The sequence below is a fragment of the Quercus robur genome, chromosome 2, assembly GCF_932294415.1.
Source record: "Quercus robur chromosome 2, dhQueRobu3.1, whole genome shotgun sequence".
Classification (NCBI taxonomy): domain Eukaryota; kingdom Viridiplantae; phylum Streptophyta; class Magnoliopsida; order Fagales; family Fagaceae; genus Quercus; species Quercus robur.
This window is the reverse complement of record NC_065535.1, coordinates 4,891,041-4,909,627: the sequence shown is the minus strand read 5'-3', so window position 1 is coordinate 4,909,627 and position 18,587 is coordinate 4,891,041. Positions and strand designations below refer to the sequence as shown.

The following is an 18,587-nucleotide window of genomic DNA, read 5'->3' as shown; positions in this document are numbered from 1 at the left end:
TAAAATTAAAACATTATTTATGCTGTCCACCAATCATGGAGAAAAGGTGTTATTGATATAAAATTGAAGATGATCCTGAGAGCATCCACGTATACCTGCACTTTCCCTTTTAGAACTCATAATAAATAAACAAAAAGACCAGCAAAGCTTAGACTTGCACATGGACTATAGGTCAGCTTTGCACATGGACAAAGATTAAGTGTCACATTCTTCTTGGTCCTTGAAACCTATGGATTAAAGAAAAAACGTACAGAAATAGGGAAGAGATACTGGGATAAAGAGATAGAGTCTAGAGAAGGAAACAAAACAATAATATTCACAACTGATCAGAGAAGAACAAGGTCTTGACGACGTGTGTGGACAAAGACTGAAATGTGTGTGAAAATAATTGGATGGGAGGTCACTTTTTTTTAACCCATTTTAAAGGGAAAAGGAATACTGGGAAGTGGGAACATAGTTCAATAATGTGCTCACGTGACAATTCAGAGAAAAGAATGCAATAGAAAGTATATGTATATTGTATACTTCAAAAGGATATTTGAACTGTAATAAATAAATATAAAAAAGGCTGTTTGTGGTAAAAAGAGATATAGTTTCAAGTATTCGAACATAGTATAAATATGTTTACCAAAAAAAGGAAGAAAAAGAACATAGTATAAAATATGGTAAAATGAGGACTTTCCAAAGGCTGCCCATGCTTTTTAATTGGAAAATGGGGCTTCGTGGGCTGAGAGATACCCAAAATGACAACTTTTTGTGTCTCTGTCCTCTTGTGAGACACCAAAATCTGTACCACCGGCCTAGAATCTAGATCCATAGTTCTTGGATTTTTTTTTTAAGGTCAAAATGTAAAAATACCCCTTAAGATTTGTTCAGTTTCAGTTGCAAAAACACCTTTTTAGGGTTTTTGATTCTTTGTTACGACTCTCAAGGCTTTTGTATCCGCGGAATTAGCTCGTGAGACTAACTTTTGTTAGTTTTTATGAATGGAAAAGTTATATAATTATCACATGAGCACATTAAAAAAATTTAACAATTAATTCATGCCACTAGTCATGTGATAGTCATATTTTTATTTTATTTTATTCATGAAGACTAACAAAAATTAATCGGGTCAATTTGGTGGATATAGAAATCATAGAAAGTATAAGGAAGACTTGCTTTGCAACTCCGGTGGATGCTTTTGCCACTAATCCAAACATTCGGGATGTTCATACGTTTAAGTCTTTAATTTTTTAAATTAAGCTACAACTTTTTAAAGATGGCTTATTATTATTATTATTATTATTATTTTAAAGTGTACAATTAAACAACTACTATATTTTTATCCAATTCGACCAATGAAATAAGAGTAAAAAACGTCAAAATCTTTTGTTTGAAAAGCCAGGTAGTCCATCACATCTATATACTCCATCTTGGGTTTTCTATGTTTTAATATAATTCAGCAAAAATATTAGTGTCGATGTTCATTATTGTGACCCTTTACTACTAGACCTCCTAAATTTTCAATGAGATAAACGAAGTTGGATTTCTTGTAATATTAAACTACGAAGTAGTCAAAAAAAAAATTTTAATTTCAGTTTTTTTTTTGGGGCTAAATTAAGCTACAAACTTTATTGTTCCATTGTTTGGGCCCAAATTTCTTCCTAAAAGAAATCGTTTCCACGTGTTAAAAGTTCTTTAGACATAGAAAATGAGTGCACAAGCACAACTTGTCCACTTGCTTTACTTCCAATATCGGATTGTCAGAAACCCTAAACTATATTTGACATTATAGATGAATCTTTGAAAAACAAGAAAATTTTCCTATTTTGGATTCACACTTGCATGGAAAATCATGCACATTATGAACCTCACTTATGGACAATTTTACTCCTATTTAACATAAGGTTTTTAGTGCTTTTTTTTTTCATGCGGGGAAAGCAATTTGTTTATCTATTGCGAAAATGACCTTAGCTCACAATCAAAAGCTGCAAATCCCCACCCTCATCATCACTAGGAAGAAAAATAATCCACTAAAGAAGATAAAGATTTGCGACTAGGAGGAAGAATAATCCACTAAAGAAGATAAAGATTTGCGACTCTTTTGTTACGTCCTATTTTTGGGCTTAGGTGAAAATGACTTTGCCCCAGAATTAAAGTTTTCATTGGATTTGATGTGGCTTATCTAGTTTATTTGATAAAGTTGGAAATCAACCTATTAGCCTCTTATCTTTGACATTGCACATGAAGTGAAACAAGCAACCAAAAAAAAGAAAAAAATGTCGCACAATTTTTTGACCACTTTTAATTATTGATTGTAACATATTATTTAGGAGTGTCGTAAGCTTCTAATGGACTAATTAATTTACACCACACATTTTTTTGTTTGTCATTTTCTGCTTTTGGGGATTTTGTACTAGGAACAAAATATGTGTGGATAGAATCATTTTAAAAGGGGGTCGTTTTATTTTCTATTTGATAACTAAAAACATTAGTCTATTAAGTGGTAGAAAAAAAAAATTCAAAATTTTTTTTTTAGAGTACCCAAAAAGTATGTTGCTACTTGTCTTTTGTTTGGAAAATTCTAAAATTTAGTCCAAGTTCAACTAGCAATATTGCTAAACAGAAAAAGACTCCCTTCATATAATTAATTATACTTAATCATTAATTCCAAGAGTCTAGTGATTTCTAAACCTGATGTGATCTCTGATTTTCTAGATTCAAGTCTCCTAATCAATATTTTGGGGTTGCTAAAGTCCTCCTTATAATTATCCATTATGTATAGAAAGAATGATTAAATACATATGGGGATTAATTGGCTGCTCCATGAATCCTAAACATCCATGTTAACCAAAAAATAATAATCATGTATTAAGCTATTCACAGATTGTCATATCATATGGTCAAAGATACTACTTTTGTCTCATTCTGAGCATTAGCATTGGGGAATGCTAATGTCAAATCTAAAAGAAATTTAGCATTTTTAACCCCAAAACCATCTGCATCAGAGAATGGTAAACAGCACTATTGCAAATTTTTTTGCAATACTGCTACTGTACAATTCTAAACATAGAATTGTACTGTTCACAGTATTGTAAAAAAATAATAATATTTTATTATGTTTTTTCCCACGTAATCTTCTCTTTCTTCCTTCTCTATTTCTCCGTTTACTCTCCTCTCTTCAGACCCAAACACCATCGCTGAAGCTTCACCAAGCCTCTCAGCCATCTCCATCACTGAAGCATCACTACCCACACCCACTGTCACCACAGCCACAGCCACGACCACAGCCATAGCCCCCACTGTCGCCACCACCACCCACAACCTCAACCCCAACCACCATCAACCAAAACCCACTCACCCACCTACCTTCCATCACCGTGAACCCCAACCCAAAATCAATCCGCCACTAACACCGTAACCTATACCCATCCACAACCAGCACCCAAAGCCACTCCAATCAACCCACGAACCCAACCACAAAAATCAAACCCCAACCCAAAATCAATCTGCCACCAACACCGTAACCCATACCCATCCACAACCCCAACCCAAAATCAATCCACCACCAACACCGTAACCCATACCCATCCACAACCAGCACCCAAAGCCACTCCGATCAACCCACGAACCCAACCACAAAAATCAAACCCCAACCCAAAATCAATCTGCCACCAACACCGTAACCCATACCCATCCACAACCCCAACCCAAAATCAATCCGCCACCAACACCGTAACCCATACCCATCCACAACCAGCACCCAAAGTCGCTCCGATCAACCCACGAACCTAACCACAAAAATCAAACCCCAACCCAAAATCAATCCGCCACCAACACCATAACCCAAACCCATCCACAACCAGCATCCAAAGCCACTCCGATCAACCCACAAACCCAACCACAAAAATCAAATCCCACCAAAATCAATCAAAACCCAACAAAATTAAAACTCACCAAAAAACGATCCACGATCCACCGCAGAGACCCATGATCCACGATCCACCGCCCAGCCACACCCAGCACCAAAGAGACCCACAAACTCGAGAGGCAGTCAGGCATAGAGAAAATGAAATGGAGGGGCAGAGAGAAAGTGACAGAGAGCACGGGAGAGAAAGTGAAAAAAAAAAATGAAATACCAGCTATCTGAAAAAATGTAGCGGTTGGAAGATAATAATAAAGAATTATTAAAAAATAATATTTTAATAAAAATAGAGTTTTGCGATGTAGGAGAAATGGTAAAATGGTATGGTATAATGATAAAGTGGTGTTTTAGAATGATAAAATAGAATAGCATTAGCATTCCCCAATGCTAATGCTCAAGGGAGTGAAGTTTGAGATGGGAATCTCCTAAAACTCTGCTTAAAGCAAAACATATTTATTTAAGTACATAAACGATTGAATAATTAAGCATGATTCTATAAGATCACACACGAAAAAAAGAGGGCGTAGAGAACCATGCAACCAACCAAGGCATGCTTATTATGAAAAAGAGAGTATTTTTTTTTTTTTTTTTTTTTTTTTTTTTTTTTTTTTTAGAGAGAGTTTCAACGTGTGACGTTCACTTATGATAATAGTTTTTTATCATCAAACCAAGTAATCAATTTTATTCAAATTAAGATATTGTCTTAAACCTGCCGATCATGCCGTATAGGATTGGATTTTCCAGACAATTGTGGCCTCATGTTCATTTTCTCTGAATAGTAATCCAGACAATTGTGGCCTCATGTTCATTTTCTCTGAATAGTAAGTAATACAATCCAGCAGGGAAAAATGCCAAAATTTGTAGCCTTTTGGTTATCCCATCCTCTTCACACGTAGGAAATTAGGATTTGGTATTAGCTTTTGAAGAGAATTTCGTGGTTTGAATATGATATACTGATCGTTTTTTTTTTTTTTTTTTTTTAAACAACACATTGAAAACAACTTAAAAACAGAAAATAATCCTTTGACTTATAAAAGTCGGGTAGCCCTAATCCCTATCACCCTTTTCTCCGCTACTTGGTCAAAATGACAGACACAGCTTGTGTTGAAATTTCAAAGGGCTTCTCTAATTTTTTTTTTTCCAAAAGGAAATCCAACGCAATCGAGCAACTTTTTATGGCGATCGAATCACTTCCAATTAAAACATTATATTTTAATTTATTATTACTCTTTTGTTCAAGGGTGTCTATTAACAAAAGTCTCAACATTTTAAAATATGTTAATGGGTGCTATTGTTCAAAAGAATAAAACGAGTTTCATTTGTATTGGAAAGTAATAAAAATTAATTTAAAAAATGAAAAAGTTTAGCTACAAAATAGGTTGTAGCAATAAACTACAATCTTACTTAATAAAATAAATATTACTATATATTTAGAAAATCTAACCATTGAATTGCATGTTTTTTGCGTTTTTAATACATATGTCAAATTTTGTGTCAATCAAATATTATTTACTATATGATCTATAAACTTATATTTTATGCATAATTTTAAATTACAAAAACTTGTAATTTAAACAATTTATTGATAACATAGTTATTGATCTTTAATTTTCTAAAAATGTTATTATAAGTATGGAAGATAATAGAAAAAGATATCCAATAGTGGATTTGTCAATATTCACCTCCAATAAAAAGATATTAAGTAAAATTACAACCAGTTTTGTAGCTAAATTCTGTCCATTAAAAATTGAACTTATTTTACTTAAAAGTGATTGTAAGGACTCAATTTGTGTCAATCCCAAACTCGTATTGGGTTCGAACGCTAAAAACCCAAACAATAAATTTGTAGAGCGTGGATATAAAAGAACTAGATTAACTTCAAAAAAAAAAATGATTAAACTTAACATTTTTAAATGGATTAATACAGATATTACGATCAATTTATCCTTGAAACAAGCTAAGTTCTTTATTTCGTAAGATTTTCTTCTAAGCATCAATTGTTTAGAAGTTCTGATCTTTTTCCTTAACGCATTCTTCCATGTTATATACTGCCTTCTTGGTGTCATCTTCACCACACACGTGTAGGTTGGATTCGAGGGATCCCTTCCTGTCCCATCCAACACCTCCTGGAACCTCCAACCAACAGCTGTAAGGCTGCTTCATCACTGTTCAAGCATCACCTCCATATTATTGCGGTCAGAGAATTGGTTGAGTGGCAATTAATGCGGAGGCAGCAGTTGTTAAAAATATTTGTTTATCTTTTCTTTCTTACCCTTGGCCTCATGTCCCACCTTTAGTTGTAATGTAGTTTCGAAGTGTGTTTGTGACAATATAGCTTTCAGGTCGTCCTCAGACACATATTTTTGAGAAGGATTTAGTCCTCGGACGAATACTGGACCCATCTCATGTGATATCTACTCTTCTTTTCATTTGGTTCCCCTTATAACCTTATATAGGCCTTCTCGGATGGTTTAACGTCCTCGGATGGGTCACAAGCCCAGTTAATACGGTTTTAATAATTATTGATTAACCGACCCCCACAATGATTTAATTGCATTCAAAATTCTATTTTAACCATTGCTCTTGCCCTTAGACATCCCATAACAAGAGCTCAAAAAACCACACTCCTTATATTAAATCATCATGATCTAATAAATCATATTTGCCAACACTATTCATTATATAAATAAATAAAAACCATATTCCTCAACTCTAAGACCATTTTTAAAGGTAAAAATGCTAGGACTTATACTATTCACCATTTGGATTTATGTGGGTCTATATCTCTACTGTTCACAATTCTTCGTATGACAAATTGCGACAAAAGTTACCTAAATCATTGTGATTCTAACATTTTCCTCTTCTTTAAAATGGTAGGCAGCACGATGATGCACCAAATTGAAGAAAGTGAAGCTCACAGACGAACCTCAAGCCCATTTCCACGACTCTTCGTTGGGGGCAATGGACCACTTTGTGTGTGTGTGTATATATGCATATATTATATAGTTTATTGCATTACTCAATTTACAATATTAAGGCGTCTTAGAAGGAAAAACGGGTATATTTATATTTATATTTATATAATAGATCCGTCTAGATTCTATATTTCTATTTTTAGTAATGCCTGTTTATTTAACACTCCCAAGGGTCAAGGACTCGATGCACCCACTAATTAAATTAAAATTCCCCAACTATTAAATAGAAGTGGATAAGGATAACTATGAAATGGTACTAATAATAATAAGTTGAAATTATCAAATTACGACAAAAGCAGCCGCGTTCCAATTTAATTTTGGTTTGGTGTGTCTTAATTAAATTTTTCTGCTTAATTTGTGGTGTTCAACTACCTCCTCCCCAAAACTTTACGCAATCTTTTGGATAATAATAAAGTAAATGAGTGTATTGTATACCGTCCTCTTTGTTTATAGTTATTCATTGTCATTTATGGAAGTCATAATTCGCGGACCAATGATGCAAGTTCAACCATCTTAATTAATCTCTATACTTTTCAACTTTTTAATTATTTAATGCTCCGTACCATTTTTTATCATGCACGCCTTCATCTTCTTATCATTATTATTATTATTATTATTATTTAATACATTAATAGTTGCAATGGACTGATTTGAATCATTGATATTATCATTAAAATTCATGAAATATCAGTTGAATTACAAGGATTTGACTCCTTCATCTTATTCTTATCCCAAAAAAAATTTAGCTAAAAAAAAAACACAGTTATTTTCTTAGGGCTCCGAGAAACAAATAAAGAAAAATTTTAAGAGCAAAATTGGGAGCTTTCAATTTTCAACTAATCAATTAAAGAAAATGAAGTGGCTAAAACAAATAACACAATTTTTAGTTTTTAACTTTTATGTCAACTTTTTAAAATTATATTTTTCTCGTTTTATCAAAGTATAAATATATTTTAGCACACTTTTATTAAAAAAATCAATAAAAAACTAAATAAGTTGCTTCCAAACGAACATATTAGAATTTAACATTACACAAACAAGTGTACAACATTGCCCACTTTTTTTCCCTTTAGTTATGACACCACAATTATTAATAATTACTCTTTTATAATAATATATGACTTTTTGCTCAGTAACTAATATATTGTAATAAATTAGATATTTAAGGGTATTCTTAATGATATTTATTTTAAGAAATGCTATATTTACAATATCTTCTTAATACTTTTACAATAAATTATAAGTAGTAAAGTGCTAAGGTTGTTATTGGTGGGAAAAAAAAAAAGTAATTTCAATGGTAGATTTTAATTAGAACCAATAATTAACTTACTACATATGATTTGATATAAAAATATTGTAAATGTAGTGTTTTTCATTTATTTTTTGCCTATGTCCATAACGTTTTCATAGCATTTTTACAACAAATCATAAGCAAGTTAGTTATTGTTGATTCAAATTTGAACTTAACACTAAGATTATTTTTTTACCTCAACAATAATAACCAGTAACAATCTATTACTTAAAATTTATTATAAAAATATTGTGAATATATTTTTTTTTTATTTAATACTTCCCACATTCTACGCTTCAGGGACTATTAAGTGTTCACTGAACTTTATCTTTATCTAAAAGAAATATCGCTGAGGCATGTTTGGCAATGGCACAGAAAAAATTTAAAAACTTTCGGCTTTTATCAGAATCACAGAATGTTGTACTATTTCACTTTATCAAAAGTCTTGGACCCAACAAAAAAAAAAAAAAAAAAAAAAAAAAATTCTCTAATTGCAAGGAACCAAAAAAAAAGAAAAAAAAATACTTTTTGTCAAACCAGCAGTACAAGCAGATCCTTGTCATTTCAACAAAATTGTAAGACAAATGTACGGGCATTTATGTCCAAAAAGAACCCACTACTCATGCCGGCGCCTCGTGGCTCTTACGGTAAGCGAAATTAGCCATTGAAAACGTGCGTGTCCGAAAATTCTTATATTTTTTTGAAAAAAATTAATAATTTATATTTATTAAATTACTATATTTTTAATCACAAAAAATTTAGAAGTATAATAGTATTATGTATTTGTAGATGAAATAATTTTTCATCACACCTCTATTTTTTTATATTAGAAAATATAGTAATCTCAAATTATAACAGATTCAAATTATTAACTTTTTTTCCAAAAAATTAGAAGAGCATCTCACGTGCGAGACTATTATATAATTTTTATTTTGAGAATTTAATTTATAAGTGAATAAAGTAATTTGAAAATCAATAGGAAAGTGATCCTATTTTTTAAGCATTATTTTAGTAGGAGTTAGAGTTATATTTTTATCGAATTGTCATTTAATTTTGTCTCTATTTAAACACTAGCTTATAACCCTATGCATATGCACGGATACACTTAAAAATATACAATAAAATGTATAATATAATTCCTAAAATATATAATTTAAATATTGTTGATAGTCATTTTTATATTTTATTAACTCTTTAAAAAAAATTTGTAAATATATTATTAAGTATAAAATGTAAATTGTTCTTCTTCTTTTTTAATTGTGAAGCACTTTTTTTCTTTTTTCTTTTTTTACGATTCATTTATTCTAAAATCTTTGGTTTTTGTACTTAATAATTCACTTTAATGAATATTTATGATGTAGACCCTCATTTGATTATAAAATTAAGAAATAAAAATCTTTAAGAATAAATAATTTATGACACATTGTACAAAATTGGAACTCTAATTTGGAATTCTAATTTGAGATTCTCTCAGTTTCATCTATTATTTTATATATATAGATATGGGTGTAAGGGCATTTTTGAACCAAAAAAAATGAGGATCTCAAACAGGAGAAACCCCTTAAATAGTAGTATAGAAGATTTGGACATTTGTTCTGTCGGCCCTTTGTTTTCACGTGCACTAAACATGAGCGCCATCATTTCTTTAAAAAAAATGCCCTTCAGCCTCATCATCTTTGTTACAATGTCTCTCTCTCCTCTTCTTTTCTAAGAACAAGGGCTTAATATTTCGAATTTCCAATTTATTTAATGAAAAAAAAAAAAAAAAAAAACTCCATTAATGACAAAATTAGACAATACAATCAATTATAAACACAAGGAGCATATAGAAAACCCATGAAAATGTAAAAGATAACTTATTATATTAGTTGAACTTAATCATATTACAAAGAATGACGTATTTTTTTGGCCAAAATACAAAACTCACCTTCTAAGTTTCACCGTTTTTCATTTTAGTCCTTTAAGTTTGAGTTTTGTCATTTCAATCCTCTAAGTTTCAAACTTCCTCAATTCAATCATCCGTTAACCTGTCATCCATAATTTAAAATTTAATTTTATTTAATTATTTCCTTCTTAATTAAAAAAATAAAAAATAGAGAGATGCTTGTAAGACTGGGGCGAACACAACTATTATCGTCATCTTCCTATTGTTCATGTTCCTACAAAACACACACACAAATTGAGACAGATAAAGAGGTTTCTAGCGTCTCGATTCCAAGGTTTCTTGGCAGTTCTGCTCCGCTCCAAAAGTTGTACTCGGCAGCTCCAACCAATACTCCGTTGCTCCAAGAGCTGTATGCATTCACTCCTTCTCCTGCTCGATCTCTTGGTCTCCTTCTTCCTCTCAATCTCTCTTTCTTTCTCTTTCTCCCCCTTGGTCTCTCACTTATTGATGGGTTAAGCTAGGGATTTCGTGTTCTTTAGAGATCAAATGAGATGGGTGGGGTTATTTTGATTTTTGTTTTTTTTTTTTTAATTAATGTTTTTTTAATTAAAAAGTAAATGATAAAATAAAAATTAAACCAAAACGGTGTAGTTTTGGTAAGTTGACGGCAGTAATTAACAGAATACTAATGAATGACTCGATTGGGAATGAATGAGATTTAGAGGACTAAAATGACAAAACTCAAACTTAGAGGACTGAAATGAAAAATTGTGAAACTTAGAGGACGAGTTGCATTTTGGCCTATTTTTTATTATTATTATTATGATTGATCCTATCAAGAAAATAATTAGTATTGTGAGGACACGATTCGCAACGACCCGTAACAGTGTTGGGTTCGCACATAAAAAGGCCCAAACAATATCATTTATAGAGCGTGGGTTTGAAAGGCTAGGCCTTAGTTACAAGACAGTGGGTTTTTCGTGGTGGACATATGTAATTAAAATCGTGTTCGCCCTAGAAGTCTTTCTCCTAGAGGCGGGCTAGGAGGTTTTGGTTTTTAGCCATTTTTCCCAGCCTCCGTTCTGGATTGCTTACTTTTCCTTTTATACTAGCATGTGTTCCTTATCCTTCGTCCACGTGTAGGATCGACTTTTCCAAGACTGATACTTGTCCCATCAACCCATATCCAGAGTGGTTGGGGGTGGTTGTAAAAGCTGGAGAGTATGGCTTTGTCAGGTGTGAATGGCAGTAAGGGCAGCTTTCCCTGGTCGTTATACTTTCCAGCGTATCCTTCTCCATTGACTTAGATATTTTAGATTTTTTTTCAAGCTGCTCTTATACCGTTTTTGCCCTTCCTTTTAGTGAGACATCGGACATGCCGAGGACTGAATCGTCCTCGGCTATGTCCCAAAACTATTTTGTACTTGTATTACTGAGCCTGGGTTGTAACCTTCCTCGGCTCGGGCCTTGGGCCCCAATGAATAAATGGGCCAGGGCCACAAATTATTGGGCCCCACAAGTATAATTGAAGAATATTGACATCTCTATATATAGTTAAAGTGAGATGTGAGACTACAAAAACTAAAAAATCGTGTATGGGAGATCTCTCTATAGCTTAGATTGAGCATATCTACAAAGAAGCTAATCACTGTTTTTATGCCGTTGTTAAACTTGGTTTAAGACTTTATGTACTTTAATTATCAACAAAAAAAAAAAGAAAAAAAAAAAAAAGAAGACTTTATTTACTTTTGTTTTATTTGATAACACCTGATTTATGGTGGAAAACTTGCTAGCCTAGATTAGACAGCACGTGTAATAGATTTTGTTCTACCTAATTTGATATGAACATTTTTCTACCAAAAAGAAAAGAAAAGAAAACTAAAGAATCATGCATTAATTAAGTACATTTTATTAAAGTTACATTGAACAATTCTTTTAAAATTTTAAATGTTTTTTCAATTAAATTGTGATAGAATTAAATAAGATAATATATACACAAAAATTATGGTTCCATCATATTATATCAATATATATATATATAGATATATATATTTTTGGAATATGGACTTTATGTAATAGGTTCACACATAATTTTGCCTAATGGGCAAGACTTAAGTATAATACTTAGGTGTTATTTTCTAAATTTCTCTTTTAAGATTCTGCTGTGTAAATTTTTTCTCATGAGATAAAAGTGTATTTTTTTAGTTAAGTAGTCATATAACTGAATCTTAAGAGGAGAATCTAAAGAACAGCATCTAAAGTACTATACCTACATTTTGTCCTATGTAATTTATTAAACATCCATAACTGACCGAACAAAAAATTGAAAATAAGGTTTAATTGTTGTGGCTATTATTGCGATTGCATTTAATATGGTCACACATAGTAATAAAATTTTCACATTTACTAATAAAGCACTTCACAATTTCACATTAAACCGTGCTTCTTGTTTGGTACCACTCCAAAAAAAAAAATATATATATATATATATATTAAAGATATTGTTTATAATCTCAATCTATCAAACAAAGAATAATAATTTATTTAAATAAAATATTATTATATTTATCTTTAAATTTAGATACAATATTTAAAAGTTTGTAATTAAATTTTACCCTTCATAATATATTTAACTCGTATGATTGGAGAGATCGTTTTGCCATTCCAAACAAGGCAACAATTGCCTTCACATCAACGATACAACCTTGTCCAAAAAAAAAAAAAAAAAGAAAGATAAACAATATAATAACAAAAAAAATGTGTGGTATATATTATCTGAAAGTTAATAAAAAAAAAAAAAGTTACTCCAATAAATTATAGGTACCAAAAAAAAGGACTTTTTTTTCATTGTGCGTATTCCTCTCGTCGTTATCCAACACCACAATCCTCCAAAATCACATGATCCAAGCGTTCCTTGCAGAAAACGTGGACGGCTAAGATCAACCCCACATTGCTTAACCTCATTGGCTAAATGTCAAATCAATGCTTCCTACCTTATCATCACTGGTCCACGTTTCCACATTTAGCTGGCCCACTTAAAATAATAATTAAAAAAATTAACAATATAATATACATATATGGCATCTTTTTAAATCAAACCTCCCCCAGTGTCCTAAATATCAATCAAAAAAAAACATTAACGCACAGACACAGAGACACAAACCTCTCAAACAAAAAACGACACTTGGCGTTCACAACAAGCCTCTGTTTTTTAAGCGAAGAACAAGGAAAGAGAAACACACGCAGCCAAAAGAAGCTACCAGAAACAGAAATAGCAACAACAACAAAAAAATATTTATAATATAAGGTAAATTATTTATTTTCTTCTTTTTGGAGGTTTTTTTTTTTCTGATTATTGAGAAAAAAAAAAAAAAAAAACTTCGTACTGTTTGTAAATGTTACTGTTTTTAAGTAGTGATATATGGTTTCTGGGTGTGTTTGAATTTTCATTGTCTGACTATGTTTTTGGTTGCAGATTGTTGTTTTGTTTTGTTTTCAGACAAAGGAAACAAAAAAAAAAATGGGGACCAATTTGAACTTCAAGAATAGCTTTATTATGGGGGAGTCAGAAGCTGACGGTAACGGTAACGGAAGGCCGCCGGGGAATTTTCCGTTAACGCGGCAATCGTCGGTGTATTCGTTGACGTTCGACGAGTTTCAGAACACTATTGGTGGGAGTGTAGGGAAGGATTTTGGGTCTATGAATATGGATGAGTTGCTCAAGAATATTTGGAGTGCTGAGGAGACTCAGACTACGGCTATGGCTAGTACTAATACTAATAGTAGTAGTAATAATAATAATAGTAGCTCAGTGATTACTGGGTTTGAAGGGTCAGGTCCGTCAAGTGGGTATTTGCAGAAACAAGGGTCCCTGACTTTGCCGAGGACTTTGAGTCAGAAGACAGTGGATGAGGTTTGGAAAGATATATCGAAGGATGGGAGTGGAAATGGAGGTTCAAGTGTGCCACAGGCACAGAGGCAACAGACTTTAGGGGAAATGACTTTGGAGGAGTTTTTAGTGAGAGCTGGGGTTGTGAGAGAGGAAATTCAAGCTCAGACCCAGTTGGGTATGGTTAATGTTAAGCCTAATACTACTGCTGGGTACTTTGGAAATTCTGGTTTTGGATATGGGTTTCAGCAAACTGGTGGTGGGTACATGGAGAATCGGATTTCAGAGATTAGTAGTAATGGTAATGGTAATAGTAATGGTCAGTTTTCGATTCAGCCTTCGCAGAATTTGCCGTTGAATGTTAATGGGGTTAGATCGAATCAGACACAATTGTCAAGGCCACAACAGCAACAGCAGCAGCAGCAGCAGCAGCAGCAACAGCAGCAGCAGAATCTGCAGCCACAGATACTGCCTAAGCAAGTTCCTCCTGTGGCTTATGCAATGCCTCAGTTGGGGGGTCCTGGAATGATGGTTCAAAACGCGGCTGCGGTGTTGCAGGGTGGAGGAGGAGGGATGGGGATGGTTGGATTAGGAGGTGGTGGTGGAGGAGTTACTGTAGCTGCAGGGTCGCCGGCGAATCAGCTGTCTTCGGATGGGATTGGGAAAAGTAATGGTGATATGTCATCTGTTTCACCAGCTCCTTATGGGTATAATGGGACTTTAAGGGGGAGAAGGAGTGGAGCTGTGGAGAAGGTCGTTGAGAGGAGGCAGAGGAGGATGATCAAGAATAGGGAGTCAGCTGCAAGGTCACGAGCTCGAAAACAGGTGAATTAATTTTTGTCCGATATTTTTTCATTGAATACTGCTTGATTATGTATGTGGGCACAGATTTAAGTAATTGTGTGCTGCTAGTTTGCTACTCTGGTTTGTCTTTGTAAATATGGATCTGCTAGTGGGACTTGGATAGTTCAAGGTAGATGTTTAATTTCTTGAATCTAAAATGAATGTGTGAAATTTCTAATGATGTACTCATATTAGTGTATCGTATTTCCATTTGACTGTGGTGTGATCATGTTCTGGGCTGCTGTTGAGATCAGCTTTGGTATTGCTGTCATAATGTTTTGTACTGATTTGAACTCCAGGATAGTGGAGAAATACTGATGGCAAACCTCTAGTAACTGATTATTTTTGTGGTAGTCCTGAAGAAAATGTAGTTCCATGAAGCTTATTCTAAAGGAGATTAAAAAAAATATAGAATGGCACCATTAATTCAAAGGAATATAATGACATCTTTCATCTTCTTGTCACTTTATGAATTTTGCTAGACATTAACCTTCTGGTTTCATCATCTTTGGCTGTGCTCTTTCCCAAAACTTCATGAAAGATTATGCAGCAGAATGGTAATGTGATAGCGATCTGACATGACCAGAGATGAAAGGTTTTGAGAAGTTACGGTCATGAGCAGTTATAAGGAACAAGTTTAGTACTAGGTAATTAGAAATTTGCTGTAAGGAACATGATGTCAAATTAGGTTGTTTAGTCTCAAAAACAATAAAAGTATCAAATGAGTTCAATACCTGTGTCCTTAATGCTGTTAGAGTTATTGAATTGGGGGGATGTGACTGCTAATGGTTTGTAACATTGTATCTTGATATGTGCTTGATATTTTTTTGGGCTTCTTCCAGGCTTATACTATGGAATTGGAAGCTGAAGTTGCAAAGTTAAAAGAGGAAAATGAAGAGTTGCGGAAAAAGCAGGTACTATTAGTTGTCGCAGACACAGTTGGTTGAAAATTAACACACATGAATCTATTAGCTGCACTAAACTTACATTCCTGCCGTAAACCCTCATTTACTGTACTTTTGTTGCTGCAGGCCGAAATTATGGAAATGCAGAAGAATCAGGTAATTTGGATTTTCCTTTATCTCCTCCCCCTCCCAACACCAACCCCCCCCCCCCCCCCCCCAAAAAAACAAACCCATGATTGTTGAGATATGAATCTACAATCGAGAATCTAACCAAGACAGAATCTTCCTAGATTCATGACTAATGAAAGACAAAATCATCCCATTCTGTTTTTGCTCTTCCTCTCTTTGAAGCATGATTAATAGCATTGCTGATGGCAAATTGTTTCTTAGTCGTGTATAGATTGGTCTGGCTGTGTTATTTTACTGTTTGTGTATCATATCAACTTGTATGGCTTGTTTGGATGCTATAGTGGTATGAAATCTGTGTTTTGCATAAGCTCTAAATTATCTAGATTCATGATTGCCATCTTTAAATGAATTAGACTAATTGGTTTGGGCACACATCTATAAATAACTGAAAATGGAGAATTGTACTAGGATTTGGAAAGTAAAAGATTGTATTCATTTAGGATACACAGAATCTAGAATAAACTATCTCGCAATGTGCTCACTGATTTGTCTTATTTGTTGCCAACTCTCTCGTATGATCTGATTAGCTTGTACAGCTGAGCATTTTTGAATGATGTAATCAATCATTATAAAGAAAATGCTTCAAGTTGGGTACTAAAATACTTTGTCATTTGAAAACCATGGTTGGAATGAGAATTGTGTGATTCTTAAACATAAGTTTGTGGAAAAAACTAAATAAATAAGATTTGAGGAAGAAAGGATGAATTGTAAAGGCCTCCCCTGAGGTTTCTGAGACTACAGAGACTCCCTTTTGAGTTTAGTGCATTTTGATTGTCCTCCTCAGCATACATCATTTTTTCTTCATGAAGTTTGAATAAGTGAAGCTGATAACTCAACTTACCCAGCAAGGCTTACTTGGGAGTCATTTTTGTGTGAATCTGATCTCTTTGGGGGCGCTTCTTTTTTTAGTCTTTTACTTTTAAATCACTATTTTTTATTTATTTTTTTTTTTAAAGGCCTCATAGATTTTCTTAATGCCTCTAGCCTTGTTCTTTTCGCATTTGGCTTGTCTTTCTTCCAACTCCAAATGGTTTGCTATTCTGCAGTTGCTTGTATTTGTTGCTCATTACAAAACCATGTTACACAAATATCTTATTATCTTGCACGCAAGAGTTGCTGTTGAAACACTAATTAGAAGGTCAACCCCTCAATCCTATTTTATTAAGATATTTTTAAATTATAAAGATGCTGGTTGTCCTGCTGGGCCAAGGTTTTACTCCTTACTATACCATCCCTACTGATTGATGGAGAACTCTTTTTAAACCCTGGCATATGGAATATGCCCCTCCAATTCAAACTTGGAATAACATAACAATTTTTCACATGCATCTCAAGATTTTTATTCTGTTACAATAGTCCTAATAAAAGAATGGAATAGTGTACACTGGCACAAAGTTTAAATTCTTTGTTGTCTTTAGTTGTCTTTTTATAGTTTTAATTTACTCTCTGGAACACACTGACATGCACAGACACACCCTCTCTCTCTTTCTTACTGAAATAACTGCTTATTGATTTTTTTTAATGACTAGAAAAGAAAAAAAATGAAGTCGAGTGAATCTTATAGAATTTGACATTTGGTGATGTCACAGGTCTTGGAGATCATGAATTCACAACGAGGAGTTAAGAAACAATGCTTGAGAAGAACACAGACTGGTCCATGGTAAAGTGTGAGAATGGGATTGTTAATGTGGTTGAAAATTTTATTTATGGTAGTTGGCTGTACATAATTAAAGGCAAACGTGTGTCCTGTATATTGAGAAGAAGAGTTTTGGTGTGCTAGATAGACCTTCCCATATCTTGTTGGTTTGCATTTCCTCAAAACAAGGGTAGGTAGGGGAAGGATGGAGAAGCAGTATATAGTCTGTTACATACCATTTCGTATGTCTTAGACCATGTCTAGTTTCCTACCATCACTAGTCCTACAAATTTTCTTGTGTTACCAGCCTTTTGAAGGCAATGATGCCCTTGACTCTGTCAAATTATATGTTTATTGTCCATCATTTTCACATTGCATATGGATGTTTCAAGCAGTACAGATGTTGAATGATGAAACAGGTTCTCTCAGCTGGACAACATGCAATACCGATTGGAAAAGGCTCCATAGTCTTTGGTCTTCATGGACCTGACATAATCTCCGCATGGAAGCATGTTTCGGAAGGCCAGACTATGAGACTAGCCTGAAACTTTCCTCTTTCCCTGGCCGTCATCGCGGTTCTACATTGCAACATCTACCTTATATGAAAGTTTCTTTTGTTTGTGATTTGATACTAATATGCATTTATTATTGGAAAATCTGGTTTTGCATCTCATACAAAACACACGGCGGAAGTAACAAACACGGATTTGCTTTATTCATGAGAGATAACATGTAATCTTGAATTTTAAAACAATATAGGAAGTGTACCTTGATTCATGGTTCCACATTGCAACATCTAGCTTATATGAAAGTTTCTCTTGTTTGTGATTTGATACTAACATGCATTTATTGTTGGAAAATCTAGTTTTGCATCTCATACAAAACACACAGTAGAAGCAATAAATACGAGTCTACTTCATTTATGAAATATAACATGTAACCTTGAATTTTAAAACAAAAAATAGAAATCGTACCTTGATGCTATGAAATTCAAAAACAAGACTTGAGAATACCTCTAATCAACATCTTAATTCCACATGGTGCCGAAGAAGTGTGGTCTTTTAATC

The 18,587-nt window shown here is 33.3% G+C and overlaps 1 protein-coding gene across 1 annotated transcript; it reads left to right on the top strand.

Annotated features, from left to right (window-relative positions):
- The first annotated feature begins 13,164 nt into the window (after nucleotides 1-13,164).
- LOC126710609 (bZIP transcription factor TRAB1-like) lies at nucleotides 13,165-18,297 on the top strand. Its single transcript, XM_050411163.1, has 6 exons — nucleotides 13,165-13,365; nucleotides 13,534-14,772; nucleotides 15,633-15,704; nucleotides 15,822-15,851; nucleotides 17,474-17,544; nucleotides 17,940-18,297. The coding sequence occupies exons 2-6, from the start codon at nucleotides 13,579-13,581 to the stop codon at nucleotides 17,986-17,988; spliced, it is 1,416 nt and encodes a 471-aa protein (XP_050267120.1). The 5' UTR covers nucleotides 13,165-13,365; nucleotides 13,534-13,578; the 3' UTR covers nucleotides 17,989-18,297.
- Nucleotides 18,298-18,587: the final 290 nt, after the last annotated feature.

Coding starts and splice junctions, on each gene's coding strand:
- LOC126710609 (XM_050411163.1), top strand. CDS start 13,579: ATGGGGACCAATTTGAACTTCAAGAATAGCTTTATTATGGGGGAGTCA. Junction 15,705..15,821: donor AAGAGTTGCGGAAAAAGCAG/GTACTATTAGTT, acceptor TTGTTGCTGCAG/GCCGAAATTATGGAAATGCA. Junction 15,852..17,473: donor TGGAAATGCAGAAGAATCAG/GTAATTTGGATT, acceptor GTGATGTCACAG/GTCTTGGAGATCATGAATTC.